The following is a 17,026-nucleotide window of genomic DNA, read 5'->3' on the forward strand; positions in this document are numbered from 1 at the left end:
GATTCTTTACTGCTGAAAAATTTAGAACTTTACAAGTTTAAATCATTTTTCCTGGTTTATTAAATTATTTCATTGTCCAATAGTCCTCATGGCTAGAGAAGCTAGAAACTCTATTAAAAAAAAAATCTCATAGATATTCTCAAGCCAGCCCAAGCAGTATTAAGCTCATAAATTAAAAATCCCAATGGCCACACAAGAGCTGACTTGCTGGATTCTGAGCCAAAACAGACCTGATGACTGGACATAAATTTAGTATGAACCCATTTCTTTCAGCAAATTTTGAATCATTTGAGACCTCTAAATTAACATCAGGAAACCCAACTGAGAGCAAGTTGTAATATATCCTAAAAGCAACAAAAGTCACACCATCTATGGCTCCTTCATGACAGAACCACTCAAGGCAGAAAATCTAAAAGTCTAAAAGAGAAACACAATCCTTTCTGATCACAGGCTCACAACACAATTTGTGAGATTGTTCTATTACTTGCCACACAAAAAGGGGTAATCTTGCTCTACAATCAAAACACAGCACCTGCACAGGAGTTTTTACCTCTACAAAATTCATTCAGACTGAGAGTTTGTGTCTGGAATTAGGGTTTTGTAATATATATCTTACAGGAAATTCTATTTTTTTCTCTTCTTACTGGAGGCAATATGTTGCAACAGCCAAAATCAAATGGTCACAAAAAAAAGAAAGATTCTTCCAGAACCAGAAAAGTTGGTATGAAGGCAAACACTAGGATCTTACTTTATGAGACCTCTTGAAAAATTTAACTCTGTGAATTATTTTACCTCCTTTCACCTCACCAATTTCTGTGAGAGTTCCTTAGGGATATATACTTGATATCCAATAGTCAAAAGTGTCCTCTATGTCCTTCAGTGTCCTCCAGATATATGCTACTGAAACTTTTTTTCCAAATGGAAGCATATGAAAAATTTTATAACCCTGAAAATAATTTTTTTACCTAGAAAACAAGCACGCTGGCAGAAAATAATTCCCACTTTTGCCCACTTAATATGCTTCACTCCTCTTACAGGGAGATATTAGTAGGGGATAAGAAAGTTACTAGTTATAAGACTGTTTCATCATTGACCTTTTCTCTGAGACTACAAACAAAATTACAATGTAGGAGGAGCTGTGCACAGGGATTAGGAATGAGCTGTGATTCATATCACATTTTAAGAAAAGCTGAACCAATTATCAAGTAAGTTGGTCTCTTCTCCTGTGCAGCTATCACTAGGAAAGGGGGCATAATCTTAAGCTCTGCCAGGGGAGGTTTAGGTTGGATATTAGGAAAAAAATCTTTAAAGGGAAGGTGATCAGGCATTGGAATGGGCTGCCCAGGGAGGGGGTGGATTCTGTGTCCCTGGAGGTTTTTAAGAAGAGAGTGGAAGTGGCACTCAGGGCCATGGTCTGGTAACCACAGTGGGAGTGGATCAGGGGTTGGACTTGATGATCTCAGAGGCCCTTTCCAACCCAGATGGTTCTGTGATTCTGTAAATCCATCCACAAAGGTCTTCCTTTTCATAGAGTCATAGAAAGACTTGGGTTGGAAGGGACCTTAAAGATCATCTAGTTCCCACCCCCTTGCCATTTTATTTCCTGCAAAACAACAATTAAAGTGCTTTCAAATGCTAACTTCTTACAATAATCATCTTCCTGAATTAAGGGTCTTTTAAGGTCCCTATATGTTTTTATATCATCACCAAGTCATTAATAATGCTTAATTATTAACCAGAGTTTTAATGCAGGGCAAGTGCTTGCTTCAGTATTATCAAAATGTCAATCAAAGCTTGTTTCAAATATATGAAAGAGAGAATAAAGAGGCTATAAAATACCTGCTTCCCATTTTTAGGATTTCCCTATAACCTACAATGTCTTTTACAGGTTTTTCAAGGATGTGGCCAACCCAAACCAGCACCTGGCCTGAGATCTTCCCGTTCGGTCCCTGAAAACTTCAATACCCGTTTTGGACCATATAACCCAGAGGAGAGACCTACAACTGCTGCTGGCACAAGTTTGGATAGGCTGGTAAGGCATATTTATATTCCATTTTTGAATTAGTAGAAATGGTCTGGTAATACAGTAGAAGAATGGTAATCTCCTGACAATTTTTTTTTTTGTATATATAATTTCATAATCACTCTATATAGCTCCCATGCCAGCTGTTCCAGCATTCAGTAAATCTTTTTGTCTCCATTGGAAATGGTACAGAGTGGCATTGCAGGAGAACAATATGACTCAGGTTTTATGTATTAGAACTGTTAGAAGAGAATAAGCTCTTTCCCGGAGGCCAAGAACCAGATGAGCCGTGGCAGGTACTTTGCAGTATAATTCTCTTTGAAAAGTGATCTACAGCAATATTTTCTATTTTTTTTATTTTATTAAAAATGCTTGTATGTATTAAAGCGATTTTAGTAGCTAGTTCTTCAACACATAAACTTGCAAAAGCACATTGATTTGTTCCCCTCCTTTATTTAATTATAAAATTACCACTGCTTTATTTACATCTGTCTCAAAAATTGACTTCAGTGAGCATTAATCTTGCTTTATTTATTCAATTGTTTTGAAAACAAGCCTTTAGCATATGATTATTTTCTTCACTACCAATCATTAGATTCGCTTTTCAGGCTTGCTTCTATTTATATACCTCTGGATTTATAGTGGGCTATAATATTATAGCTGGTAATACTCTCCCAGCAATCATTTCGAAGGAAAGCCAATGAGCAACACTAAAGAGCTGTAAAGCACCTGCATCAAACCAGACCATACCACATACACCCTGCTTGCCAAGCCTATGGCTGGGCACTTGTACAGCACTGGTCTGTCTTGCCAAAAAGACTCATGCTCAGGGCTGTAGCAAGAATGAGGGCAGAGGAGCACCCAGCTGGAAACATCCCCTGTTAGCTGGGGGTATGAGGTTTTGGTGAGCTGCACTCCCCATGGGTGCCAGGCAGGTGCTGGCTGCCACAGGGCACCAAAATGTCTTGCTATGGTTCTGATCACAAGCCTAAAACACCTAGAGGTTTATACAATATGCATCTTAAACTGCTGAGCAGGAAACCAAACACACAAATTCCTATAAGGCCCTTGGTATCTTCCTGACACCATCATTCAGCCAATACCTTTGGCAACCACAGCACTCACTCTTCCACAGTGCCAAGTCTGTCCAGTCACCTCTATCTGTGCTCTATCTGTTGACTGTATTCCACCAATCATGGCAACTCAATTGGAAAATAATATGGCATTTCTAGTGAGGATATAAGATTACCTTAAAAAGCAGCATTTGCTAGTTCTCTGCTCTTCTGGAAATAGCATAGTCTGGTTATCCTAAAAGGAAAAAGAGTAAAGACATCCACCTCCATTGTAGACTTAGGTATTTCTACTGCTGCAGGTTTATAGCTCAGTGTAGCCCTTCAGGCTAAAAATCTGGCTGGCAATACTCAATCCATATTTGACGAGACCTTAATTTTACCTTTTTGGTTTAGATTCAGAGAACCAGCCCTTGTGTACTGCTCAGTGCAGAGGCCTGGATCTTCATCTAGAATTGGCCAAGGTGAAGTGGGAGGTCAGCAGAGCCTGCAGGTTTCAATCATGCTCTGTCAAAGCCAAAGGTTGCAAACAGAAATCTCAGGAGGAGGGGCATGAAAAGAGAGGGCAGTAGCACAGTTCAGCTTGGATCACTTACGTTGTAAGAACAGTTCAAGCATTTTTGCAATGAAAAAGGCAGGCTTAAGAGACATTCCATATTGACATAAGGAGAATACTTCTGAACACATTAATATCCTGTTTAAACTACAGCCTTCCGAAATACTGAGTAGCAAGCTGAATAAAGCAGAGATAGGTCATATTCTGCCAGCCTTTAAAGGCTGTAACTAATGAAAATTGACAGTGCAGATAATCCTTTATAACTCCCAGTAACTTGGAGGTTTCAAAGGGGAACTTGTCTCTGTATGATTTGACTGGGTTTGTTTGTGCATTATTTCAGAAAAAAGAAAAAAAAAACCAAACAAAACAAAGAGCTTAGCATTGCTGCTGTTACTTTACAAAGTGTTTAAGCCAAATACCTCTTTATTTTTCTTGCTGGTGGTATTTAAAATAATAACTATTTACACTCTGTTAGTGATAAATGCCAGTATCAAATCCATCTCCAAATGGCAGTGATCCATGTGTTATCTCCTTCTGGGCTGAGACCAACAATCTCTTGAGTTAGTGATAGCCACTGACCTCAGCTGGAGCTAGGAAATGCTGTTCCTGTGGATTAGAGGAGAAGGCTTTGGTTTAGAGCAGTAATCCCTTAGCAGCACTTGGGAAAGTGCACTTGCCTGCATCTCACACCAACATGGGTAATTTCATCCAGAAGGATATAAACTCTGCACTCCTGCCTGACAGGAACACCATTAAGCTTGCCTACACAAGATCTTTAGCATTTAATGTGTTGAATCATTCCCTGAATCACGTCTCTCTCTTCATTAACTCTCGACAGAGCCTGGAGGACCAGCCTCATTTAGATCCTCCTAAGTCTTGCATTGCTGACAGGATGCTGGGGGAATCCCACTCACAGCAGTTTTCCACTCTGCACCCAGATCATTTTGTATTGCTTGCATGATAAAAATGTAGAGCAGTACTAGTGTTTTGATAGTGGTGTCAAACAGTTAAAAGCCCTTTTGATTATTACTGAAATAAAACCCAAATCTTTCCATGCGAGTCATCTGACTGTTCAGTGTTACATTAATGATTTTTTAGGTCTGTTGTGGAGTTTCTATTCATAAAACACAATCAGACCACAACTTTAAGTTGTCATCATCAAGTGTAAACAGGCGCTATGTAAACCTTAAAAAAAGTGACAAACAATTCTGCTTTCATCTGTCTCTGACAGCCTGTCAACAGAAGAGACCAAGTTTAGAAAATATTTCCTCTGTATCTCAGTACTATAAAAGCATATATAAAAACACAGTATATTTGAACCAAATTTTTTTTTACTTCTGCTTATATCCCCATAAACAAATTTAATTCAGTTATTTTATCAGGCATGTTGCACAAAGTAACCCACATAAGAAGCCTACACTGAAAACACCTGGTACTGAACCCATCTGAGCAAGTGCTCATTCATCCTTATCTGAACTTGTGTGATTAATCTAGTTATTCCATTCCAAGAGGGGGGAAAGCAGTTGCTCTGTATTATTGACATTTCTGTAACCAGTAAGTCTTAATAGATAGGAAAGAAATTAAAATAAATTGTGAGAAGTGTTAAAAGAAAAAAAAATTAAATCCCCCAGCAGCAGTGGTACACCTGGCTTAAAATGCACCAGATGTACGTAGGAAGTTATGTAGAACTTGAGAGAGTTGTCTAAGCGTGGATGTAAAAAGCTCCTTCTGAGACACCTCAGACTATGTGAAACATGGGACCAGCATATATGGCACATGACTTGAAGGGACAAAGCAGCAGTGAGGAGCTGGGCAGAATACACTGAAGCATCACAAGCATTTCAAGATATTTATGCTCAGGCAATTCAATCAGGGCCTGTTCGCAGGACAGGGCCTAAAACTCAGGCTCTTTCTGAAGTCAATGGAGAGAGACACACATTTTTGGAGGGTGATTCAGCCCATCTGTCACAGATGCCTCTCACAGATTGGGAAATGAAAGGTTCAACTAAGACTGCCACGTGAAGATAGGCAACCCTGAGATGCTTTGGAGTAGCTAAGAAATCAAATTGATCAGGCAGACAGGAAAGCAATTTGGGATGCTCATGACCTCCTGGACTGGTAGTTGAAGGCCAGGTAGAACACCCTAGAGGATACCTACTACATCTAGCATCAAAGTGGGAGAACAGAACTGAGCCCAAGCTGTTCTCTATCACCTAATGCTATTTGAGTTGACTATGATCTTCAAGAAGTCCACATGTGGAACAAAGTCACAGGAGACTTGTATGGAATTCAGATGGAATCCTCAGAGTAACTAAATTCACTTGCTATGCCTATATTTAGGAAACTGGTTTCCACCCTATTTATCTACTGACAGTAACAGAAGCAAATATGAGGATGTAACTGATTCTGTATAATCCATAGTGCAGATGTCTGCAACCAGCTATCTAGATTTCAAGTCTAGATGACTGTAGTTTTTACTACTAACAGAGAAAAATAAAGTCTGTGTTCAGTTCTTGAAAGATAGGTTTAGGCAATCAAATTGGATCAAATATTTCTAAAGCATGATTCATCTCAAAGTCCAAGTTCTAACAGCTCAGAAAAATTCTGTATCCATCTACTACAAAGTGCCAAAAAGTTACAACCTTAGTCTAGACATCTAGCTATTACACCAGATGTTCAGTAAGACAAATCCTGTCAGAGTTTAAATAATTTTAACTACCAAACTCAGGTGCTTCTGTAGAGCATGTTCTAAAATTTCTCATTTAAAATCAACTGCTTATAAAGACTCGTTATCTTCTCTGTGGTTGCCTGTTTGGTATAACATGTGGTTTATTTTGTTTTGTTTTGTTTTGTTTTTTCTGTTCCCTGAATCTGTTTCCCCCTTGCTTCCCAGAGGACTATCTGGAGGACAATGCAACATGGTGTAAGCTTTGGTATTCTTATTCTTCACCTTCATTCCCATTTGTCTTTGTACAGTGCTGGGCAAAATACTTTATTAAGTTTCATTCTCACCAACTTTATTTTGCGTGTGTCTTGTAGGCTAAAATGCTAGCAGTTCTCTCTGCAATTTTGCATTCTGGATGATTTAATTCTGTCCCGTGCCTAGAGCTGCTGGTTCCTTTCAGTATTTAGTATTTATTTATTTCACTTCAAGGATGATGCCTCACACCCCAAAAGGAGCATATGTATTCTCCCATTGAGCTCAAACCTGGCATAAATATGGTCTCAGGCCCCATGTCTGTACGTGCAGCAATGCAGACACTGTGGTGGCATTCAGCTCTGACTCCTGTGCCTTGAGATAGCTCTGAAGCAATGGAAAAAAGTTCCCAAGCCTTCCTGGGCTCTCACCCTAGAATTACCCCTGTCTTGCTGTCTGGCACCCCTCTGAGCTTCTCTGTGGGAGCTTGATAAATTAGATTCCTTTAGGCTTCCCAGCTAGAGGTCCCTGGTTTCAGACAGAACAGGTTCAGCACATCCTGAGGGGAAGGCAGGGACACACCACCACACAGATATGCAGCATCTCACTTGTGAAGTACCTTGAAGCATTTAGCTTGGACCGTTATATCTTGCTTCTTAGCAGGACTAATTAGTCTACAGAGAGCATCATGCTGATACAGCCATACTGCCACCTGCATCTGAGCTGCCTTGGGTACCTCTGTATCCCCCACACCACCGTGCAGCACAGTGCTGCCTTAATTCAGCTGGAATTTCTTCTGAGAATGTACTGCACTCTGACCTAGCTGGACGTGGATAAAATAATTCCACGTTTTCTTTGGGGAGGACATGGAAGCTTTCTTGATTTTCCACAAGGGAGCTGATGCACTGTTAACCATATAATACATAATGCACATGCATACCATGGAGATAGGACACAGAGAAATTGGCCGTGGCATTTTGAGAGTGATTTACATTCAAGTACAGGATAGTAGCTGCATAGATAAGTGGATCAGTTTGGGCCCAGTCTGAAAAAGAAAACCTTTCATGCCATTTTCCCAGGGGAGGGGAATATATTGTTCCACACTTTGTAGAAAAGTGTTCTTTTATCTTGCCTCCTGCTTTCCTTAAAATAAAAGTAAATAAAGTCTCAGTTTCCATGAGCAAGATCCAGGAACATTTTTTTAGGAATAAAGTGGAATGCATTTTAAGTGTCCATTCAGTTATAGTTTTAAACTTTTTTTTTTATTCCATTGTGTAATGATTTTGTAACAATAAAAAAAAATGCAATAGTAACCTAAGAAACCTGTTGTGAACAATTACTTCCTAGTACTCCAAAACTATATGAAGTAGAAAATAAGATTAAAAAAAAAAGTTAATCTGCTTTGCATTTTAGCTATAAAGGACTAACATTAATAGGACGGTATACTATGAAGACACTGCTGAATTGCCCAGGGAATCCTCTGTAGCACTCCTGAAAGTAGAGTTTATATTTCAGTTTTCTTAGAATCCATTTAGTGCAGAGCCTAGAAGTGTGAAATACATGCATTAATAGCACCATTTTCCTGAGACAGGATGCTTATTCTCAATGTTTTAGATCTCAAGAGACCCTAGAATAAAACGCAGTTGGTATAAATCTTAGAGGGTTTAAAATACTGAGACTAATTTTTCAAACACCTTCTGAGCACAGAGACCATAGGGAAAGATACAAATAATGAACCTATAAAAGACCTCATAGCTCAGGAGGTTTTGGTCACACTCCTAAGAGTGAAGATGAGAGGCTCATGCAGGTGTTTTAGAAGCCCACTGACTTCCCACAGGCTATTCCTCCCCATCCCTTAGATGCTGTGCTGCTGGACGTGCCAGTTCTCCCTGTGTGATGTTAATTAGCAGACAACTCAAGGTATACAGCTCCTCCAGTTTTAGGGTTTGTGGGTTTAAACAGAATTCCTTTTCTTATTATCTGTTTGGATACAATACGGAGAATGAATAAATGTGTTTTACAGCATCTGCCATGGTCATTTGGTGTCAGATGCAGGATTTGCCTGGTTCTCTAAAAAAAGTTGTTTGCTTAGTGTCAGGTTTAGTTTATTCTCACTTTGTGTGACACAGCAATATCTAAGTCTGTGCCATCACTTCTTCCCTCACCTTTAATATCAGTCTCAGGTGGCAAAGGTGGATGAGTGATGGTGGCTGGCAGAACCCTCCTGGGAGACCTGCCAGAGCCCTGTTTCTAAAAACAGCAGTACTGCTCCATCCCCCAGATGAATGGTTCCACATGCTGCTGGATCTGAAGCATTGCACTCCTAATGGGTGTGAGGTGGTTACTAAGAGTGAGCTTTATTGCAGTGGTTACCTCTGTCTTCAGGTGGAATGGGTTTGCCTGCTGTTTGGATCTTGTGAGCAACAAATGGCCATCTTCCAACAGTAGCAGGAAAGACAGATCTTAATTAGTTGTCCAAAAGAAAAAAAAAAAAAAGTGCACAATTTTAATAACCATGCAGTGTCTGCCTTGCCTGGAGAGTGGTGCATTGCCCATCTCATTGAACTCAAGTGACTGCTTCAACATCTGAAAATGTATTTGTTACATAGTTGAGCTTCCTTTAAGTGATGGCTGTGAAGACCACCTGAGAGTCACCAACTCATTTCCAGAAAGTCTTAGGGGTATGAATGATGCTATGTATCCCTGTTACACCCCTGATTACTAGACTTGTCTTCACACAATAAGATGAACAACAGCATAGTCATGGGGCTTCAGTTGTACGCTGAGAAACTCTGATTCCTGAGCTTGGCTATCAGGGTAAAGAAAAGGAAGATATAACAGCTAGAATTTGCACATCTGTGCCCTATCAAACAAGACTAAAATGAAGTGGGATTTAGTTGCCCTAGCTTTTCATGCTTCTAATGTTGCTATCAAAGTCTGAGCTACCACCTGATTCCTCTACCAGTCGATGGAGATAATTGAGCACCCCCAGACTTTGCTTGAGATATTCATTTGGAGATGACAAGAATCTTAATTACCCTTTTCTCCCTACTGAGTATGAAGAGAATCTGGATGATTAGCTCAGACATCCAATTTGTAGATGTCTAAATGTAACCATAATGCCTGGCTTTGAAGTTAGGCTCTATGAATCAAATTCTCACAAAGGAGATTTTGTTCTATAAAACACATTGATAGATAGTTCGAATCATTTGTCATTGTTGTGGTATCATTGGTACCTAGAAGGATAGCTACTGTACAACAAAAATAACTCATTCAGAGGTGGCACAAGTTTTATTCAACAGCAATTCCCCCTTGTAAATCTGGATTAACTTACATTTCCTTCTATTTGAAGTTTTAGCTTCTGCTCAATAAAAACTAAGGTGTTTTTTTTACCAATATACAACGAGTTTGTATTATCAGCCTCTGGAAGATGGAATCTAAGCAGGAAATAGATCAACACTGCTCTTTCAGATGAAAGATAGATCACATTTCATTTCACGTCTCAGTGTGTGAATCTGTGCAGAAGGAAAAGGGAATTCTTAATGTTCTTATTCATGTTAAAGAAAGATAGTGGCTATATAAACATCCTCTGCATCTTAGCATTTTGACACAATATTAAAAGAAAAAATATGGTTTAAAAATCGATAGCAGGGCTTGTGTCCCTGTTTGCAGTTAACAATTAATGCTCATTTAGATGCTTCCAAGTAACATGACAGTAACAACAAAGACTGACTACCTGCCTCAAAGGTGTTACACTAAGGAATTCTTGCATTTTTGCATTTGTGCAAGCAACAAGTTCTAAGTTTCCATTCAAAATGGATTTTGTAATACATTGCCAGTTCATTTACCATTGGAAAATTAAAGGGTCCTTTCGTGCAAGTGACTACAGACCATAAGATGTCTTTTCAGTAACACGTAGTTATGCACAAGTGTAGGTGCCAACAGAGAAATTAAAGCTTTGATAATTTGTCAATAACTCCAAATAATGATTCTCACTTTCTAAAGAAAAAAAAAAGTTATACTTTACTGGCAATTAGTTCTTTCCAGTCTTTTGCAGCTATTTGTGTTTTGCTAAGATGTAGCACACAAATATATTGTGAATGCATAACAGCAATGTGCAATGTTGGACTCCACTTGTAATAAAAAGTATATTACAGCAGTTTGAAAACTGACTTCCCAAGCCAAATATCTTATATATTTTTATTTGGTTGTAATAGACAGAAATTGACACATTATGGACTTTTATATATATTACTAGTGTTTGTAGGGGAGGTGAAATGCAAGAGCTAAAAAAGTTTACCTTCATGCAGATGGTGACCCTTTCATGAACTTTCTTTAGTCAAAACCAAGTATTTTACACTAGGAAAGTTTTCCTGTCTTTTCCTCCTGCTTTTATTTCCCCTCCCCCAATCATATCAGTGTATTGTTCTGGGTTGTTGGGACAGAAATACAGGATGCTTCTGTAAATATAAAATATAGGCAGCTCTCTGTAAAAAGGAATTGAGTGAGTAGTTCCAGATATTCACTGATGGGAAAGCCAACACCTCAAATAATACTAGGGAAGGGGAAGGAAAGCATTCATTGTCCCTGATTGCATCCATCATCACCGAAGGACAAATCCATCAAAACCTAAGGACAAGTCTAAGGTTTTGCATCTGTTAGCAGATCCAGTAGCACTTGTGGATCCTCAGTCTGGGGGCTGGCCCTAGTAGCACCACAGCTTCTCACTAGGGCAAAACACAGAACCTCGATATTGCCACCTACTGATGCTTAGTGACCACAGAAAGCAAGAGAATACCTGCAATTCCAGCAGGCTGGGGTCTTCAGCAGGTCTCACTTTGGACACTGGCATGCCCTGAGGAACATGGGAACAGAGAACTCCAGCTATAGGATTTGGATTTTGTAGCACAGACTCCACAGTTGATTAAGAAAGCAGGACCTTTCCAGAGGTTAGTTCCCAGTCTAATGTAGATATCTGCCAGACACTTCACGAATAGCTCCTGGAAGTGCCTATGTTTCTCTGTCAGCTATGAAGAACCTTCGGCTTCACAAGATATTTATCCTACAGAGGGCTAAAGCTGAGTTAGATCAACCCCTGCTGAGCCATCAATACCTGACTTCTCCACAAACAGCCTTATTGAAATGAACATGACTGAGGCTACTAGAATTTAGGACTTGGGTGTGCTCACTGGGGACTAAGGAGATTTGCACAAGTTCACAATGTTCTGGTGGCTTTGCAGTCTGGTGGCAGCAATCATAATTGACCCCTGTGTATATGTCTTTGTTTTCTTGGGTTTTATTTCTTCTGCACTGAATGTATATCACGTACATGTCATTTCTGGTACATAAGAAACAGAACTCACTGTGTCTTAGTCAATGTCTGTAATAAAGGTGTTAGTTATATGGAGCTGGGTGTGTTAATGCCCCATGGTAGCAATGGAGAGCTAGTTGAGGTTGTCAACAACAGGCAGAATTCCCTTGCTGAATGCCTCATGCTAAGTGAGATGCCTGGAACTATGAAGGCATCTGCAAGGAGCAAATAGATGTGATATGAGCCTTACAGGGGTTCTTCAATCTTCCGGATGCCCCAGAGGATTACAAAATGGCATTAGGTTCATTTAGGACTGCATTGAATGAAGGATACAGGAGGTAATCATAAGATCCTAAATTAGACCAAAATGAGCCAAGTGGCCACCTGAATAACTCCCTAGACTCCACTAAGAGGTCAACAGGCTGTCCAGAAAGAGGTGTCTAGGACCTTCACAAGAGAGTCTGAGGTATGGTGAAGGACATGCCGGAGACTTGTAGTGTCATGTGGAAGGCAACTGAATCCCACTCTGAGTCTCCACTGACTGGTGGGGCTTTGACACCCAGCTCACATGTCAACACCCTCACTGAGAACTTTCAAATTTAGCCTAACTCACTGCCAGAGCCTATGGACAACAGCCATTGCTATACATTTGTAGGGGAGCAAACCACCTTGTTGATAGACAACCATCTCTTCAGTTCTAAATATAATTCCTTTAATTCTAAAGTGCTGGGAATCTTGCTTTCCTATTATCCACTTGGACAGCATCAAGAAGCAGCATATAGGAACCCAAATGAAAAAAGACTGGAATTATTTTTTTTTTTTGTTCTTAAACATTCAAGCCCATAAAAATTTCTAGTCCACAATAACTGTTACCTAAGTAACTGCTACAGCAACTAAAAAGATAATTACTTGAAGTTCATTGCCTTTCTTAATATAGCATACCAACAGTGATCATATATTAGGATAGTGATCTCTATGCAAAAATAACAGGAATCTGAGAAACACATTTCCTCTGCTGAAAAAAAGCAGCAGTCACTTACAGAAAAAAAGTCACTGCATAATAAATGAACCTGAAAGAAACTGCCTTTTTTCCATGATCTCACAATGAATGCTAATGGGCTTGAAAATCAGGGAACATTTATAATTTTAGAAATAAAGTACATAAAAATCCTTTCAACTGTTATTCATTCATTCATTCAGGTAAAATCCAGTTGACCAAATGGAGGTATCTAATGCTAGAGCTAGCCAAAGAATGTATCCTTTACTGTCAGCTGAGAGAAATAAGCACTTTCAGGGTACAACTGATCAGAGCTATTTTTAAAATCTCTGTTGGCTTACGATGCACTTGAACCCTTCAGCTCCTGTTTTTCACCATTGACTACAGCAGAAGAGTTCATAGCCTGGACATGGACTCTGGCATCCTGTGAGATTGATTTTATTCTCGACTCTTTCTCATGAAGTTCACAGTCCACAAGCCCAGATAGACTGTGAAATTACTGCCATACACCCTGACAGTGTTTCTACTTCATTTGTTTTGGCAACAAGGGGTGACTCTGTGCTAAACATTGAATGCACATTAAAAATATGCTCCTGTCTTGAATGCCTTAATGATATCTTCCTTTCAGGAGTTCTTTTCTTTTGAAGTAGAACATTCACGGTTACCAGTCATTGCTTACTGTCTCTCTATGATTTTCTAACCATCCACTTGCAGTATGAGAATGGAGCAATCCAGAAAAATTAATTAGCTGTTTCTGTAAAGCATGATCTTCATAATTTCCAAGAGAACAAGTCTGAATTGGACACTACAGTTTGCTCCATGAGGGAAAGAGAAGAAAGACACAGAAGTGACACCCCTTGTCACTTATGCTCAGGCAGTTCAGTTCAGATCACACCTCCAAGTGCAGAGTAGCAGAGAAACAGTTCTGTCCAGCATATAAGACTCCTGGAGACTGAGAATAACCTTTTATTCCTGGGGTAGAGAGCACTTTCTTAAGTAGTGACTGGGAAACCATGGCTGGCTTTATTTGCAACCCATCTGTTCTAGACTGCAATGCCCATGTTCTTTGGGAAAGAGGAGAGTTCCTGCTTCAATCCCACCTCTCTGTCACCAAGGTTGCTCAGGTACCAGCACAGCTCCCTATTCCCAAGCCAGACAGAGTCCACCCAGGTAAAGACTTTTTTTATTAGATGGGAAACAGTGAGCCCAGCTCCTCTCTGCCTGCACAGAGAAGCCCAGCTTCATCACACTTTTCATCAAGTCCCTCCTTGCTTAATAAAAATCACTCTGGCAAAAATGAGTTCCTTAAAAATCTCTTTTATCATGAAATTGGCTGGATGTAGACAGATAGGAGAGGGATTGATTGGAGAAAAAATACTGCCTGTGAAATGTTCAGGATTGTGAAAAGCTGCAAATTGACTTGGTAATGTCCTGGGACAAAAACCCCTGGAATTCTCATGCTAGTTGTGGAAGGACTTTTTAAAAATCCTATTTCCCACAGGTTGTAATGCTGATTTATTTCTGTGCTAAAATGTGAAATAACACGGCTGGCAAACACCCTTTCAGAAATCTAGAAAATAGTTAATGATATATAGGGACGTATTCTTCAATGTCACTTGTTCCTTAATGTCTCCCCATGGCAAAGGCACCGTAATCACTTCAAGGCCATGTATACCCATGCTAAAACACTCTCTCACCTCTCTAAGCCATTCACTTTATCACAGAGAAAACAGAGATTAAAAAAGGCATCGCTGTAAGAAAGAATATGTGACCAGGATATTTCTGCATCTTATAACAACCTAAAGATTTACCTCTGGCATCCTGGACCAAATGGCCAAGGCTGCCCTTTCACACCAGGATATGAGCCACACTCTGCTGGTACTCAAGAGATTTTAAGGACACAAGCAAAGAGATGAACTTTGCACCCTGGCAGCTGCCAACAAGCCCTTGTTACAGTCCCTCTGGAAGATCTTGAGCTAATGCATGTGAATTTACTGGGTTTTCAGGATGGGCTCAGCTACTGCAGGCTGACCACACAGATGACTTTACCTACATTTGTCCTATGGATGTCCACACCTAGATTATTTTTTTTCCTGCATTTGTAGCACAAGGGTGTCTGACACTTAGAAAATCCACATTTTCTCGGCTCTTGTTCATGTAGTCATGCCCTAAAACAGCCAGGAGTGTTTTGTCATTTTTCACTGTTAATAGGGATAACTAACAGGATTAACAACAGTGAGGTTCTCTTTAGGATTTATTGCACTTCTGAATGCAATGTTATCTGGTTCTGAAACCTTACTATGCTAGCTGTTGGCTTTCTGAAGTGTTTTCTAACAAAAGAAGAAATACTCACGCTATAATCCAAGCTAATGATAAACTTCCAGCTAGGAGTCCAAGGCTCAGCCTTCATCTGCACAATTCACCATTTCATTTTAATGGATTAAATTGCATAGTCAGGGGAACTGTGCACTGATAAGAACGTACCTGTGAATGCTTCATTCTTGCTGCATTGGCTCAAGTTGCCATAGTAACTTATCAGGCTAAGTTAATCGAGCTTTTTTGCCTGTTATCAGAAACCAGACGGAGCAAAGAATCCCAACTATGGATCTTTAGACAGCTGTTAAAAGTCAGATTTAAGTTCAGCTAAAGGTAAATAGGGAAAGGGTCTGTCAGGCAGAAATCATAGGCATAATATGTTGGTGTAAAGGAATTGCAGAGGAAGATGGGAAGATGAGGCAGAGCAAAGAGTGTTTTAAATTTTTATTACTAACATTTAAATGTTTTTTCTGGTTTAGGAAGTATGTTTAGTTAAATAAGATTCTGATATTCCATATTGTTTTCTTTATTTCTCATGTGGCTACCATACCATATTTGTTCAGCCTAAACAATTTTTCATCTTTACTCAGTCTTATGGTGTCCAGCTGAGCATAGGAAAACCAAATTGGCCTAATTCTCTTTCATATACCATCATGTATAACATCTAGGAACCTATACTCATTTTCTTTCATGGCACCTGTCTATTGCTAGATGGTGATTTTGTGAAAGAGAAAGGCAACATGATTTTCATGGGCCAGTGGGGGGTTTCATGCTAGATTAGCAAAAAAACTTGTTTCATGGAGCATGGCAGCAACCAAGACAGTGATGTCAAGAAAGGTGACACCAAGAATGCCCTGGAGCACAAGGAGGAGGGGATTGAACAGGTTTCTCCATGCTGTGGATGTGCAGGCAGGGAGGTTTGAGGTGGCCAGGAATTTCAGTTCTGGGAACTGGCTGCACACTTGCCTGCAGGTCCAGGGAACATCAAAGCTCTGGAGGCCTTTGCTTCAGGACACAAAGAGTGTCCTTGTCTCCTTCTTCTCTTTTCTAGTTTTCACTTTCACAGTTAGTAATTTGCCTGGGGGCTTTGGGTGCAAAAGGCCATGATGGTGTGTAGTGTCTTAGTCTGGTGAAGACATCCTGCAGCTTTGAGTGCAGTCACACTGTGCTGGCTGGTACCACAGGAGAAAGCTGGTGCTCTGCACAGCAAACCCAGGGGAGGGAGGTCATAATCATTAGCCTTAGGTAGCCCACTTAAGAATACAGAAGGAAAGCCAAGAGATGCTTTTTCACCTGGACAGTCACCAGCTTTTAGCCTTTGGGGTGCATCACATAAGACAGCTTGAGCAAACTTTGCTCTTCATCAGAAGGAGTACTAAGCCTGGAAGGATCCACGAGCATCAAATGAATTTGAATTTCAACAAGCTAATCAGAAATCCCAAGGTTAGCCTGGTATGGGAAGGTACTAAGCAACCATCTAGTTTCCATGTAGAGCACTCATCTGCACATTTTTCTTTTGATATTTAGCCAAGTCTTCCTGAGTAGGAAAATAAAATGAGATAAAGATGCTAAAAACACCTTGGAAAAAAAAAGTTTTTTTTTTTTTAGCATAGCAGAGATTTGGCTTGCCTAGTACATTTCCTAAAGGGTTGGAGGCCACCTATGGCATAATAGGAGGCAAGTTATACCTTCTGAAAATAAGTGAACTCAGGAAGCATGTCAACATAAAAGGAAGATGATAAACCAGTTCAGATTAAATAAAAATTGTCTCTACTTTTTCTTCCTCACCTGGTTGAATTCAAGCACTTTGTGTGTTGAAAAAAATCATGGGACTTT

At 39.8% G+C, this 17,026-nt stretch overlaps 1 protein-coding gene across 1 annotated transcript in view; it reads left to right on the forward strand.

The window, feature by feature from the left end:
- The window catches only part of GPC6 (glypican 6), a 760,336-nt gene that overhangs the window by 690,693 nt on the left and 52,617 nt on the right, over positions 1 to 17,026 (forward strand). Inside the window, exon 6 of the mRNA XM_071741790.1 lies at positions 1,889 to 2,032. Coding sequence (XP_071597891.1) covers positions 1,889 to 2,032 — 144 coding nt within the window. The remainder of the gene's footprint in view (positions 1 to 1,888; positions 2,033 to 17,026) is intronic.

The sequence above is a fragment of the Heliangelus exortis genome, chromosome 1 (genome assembly GCF_036169615.1).
Source record: "Heliangelus exortis chromosome 1, bHelExo1.hap1, whole genome shotgun sequence".
NCBI classification, from domain to species: Eukaryota; Metazoa; Chordata; class Aves; order Apodiformes; family Trochilidae; genus Heliangelus; species Heliangelus exortis.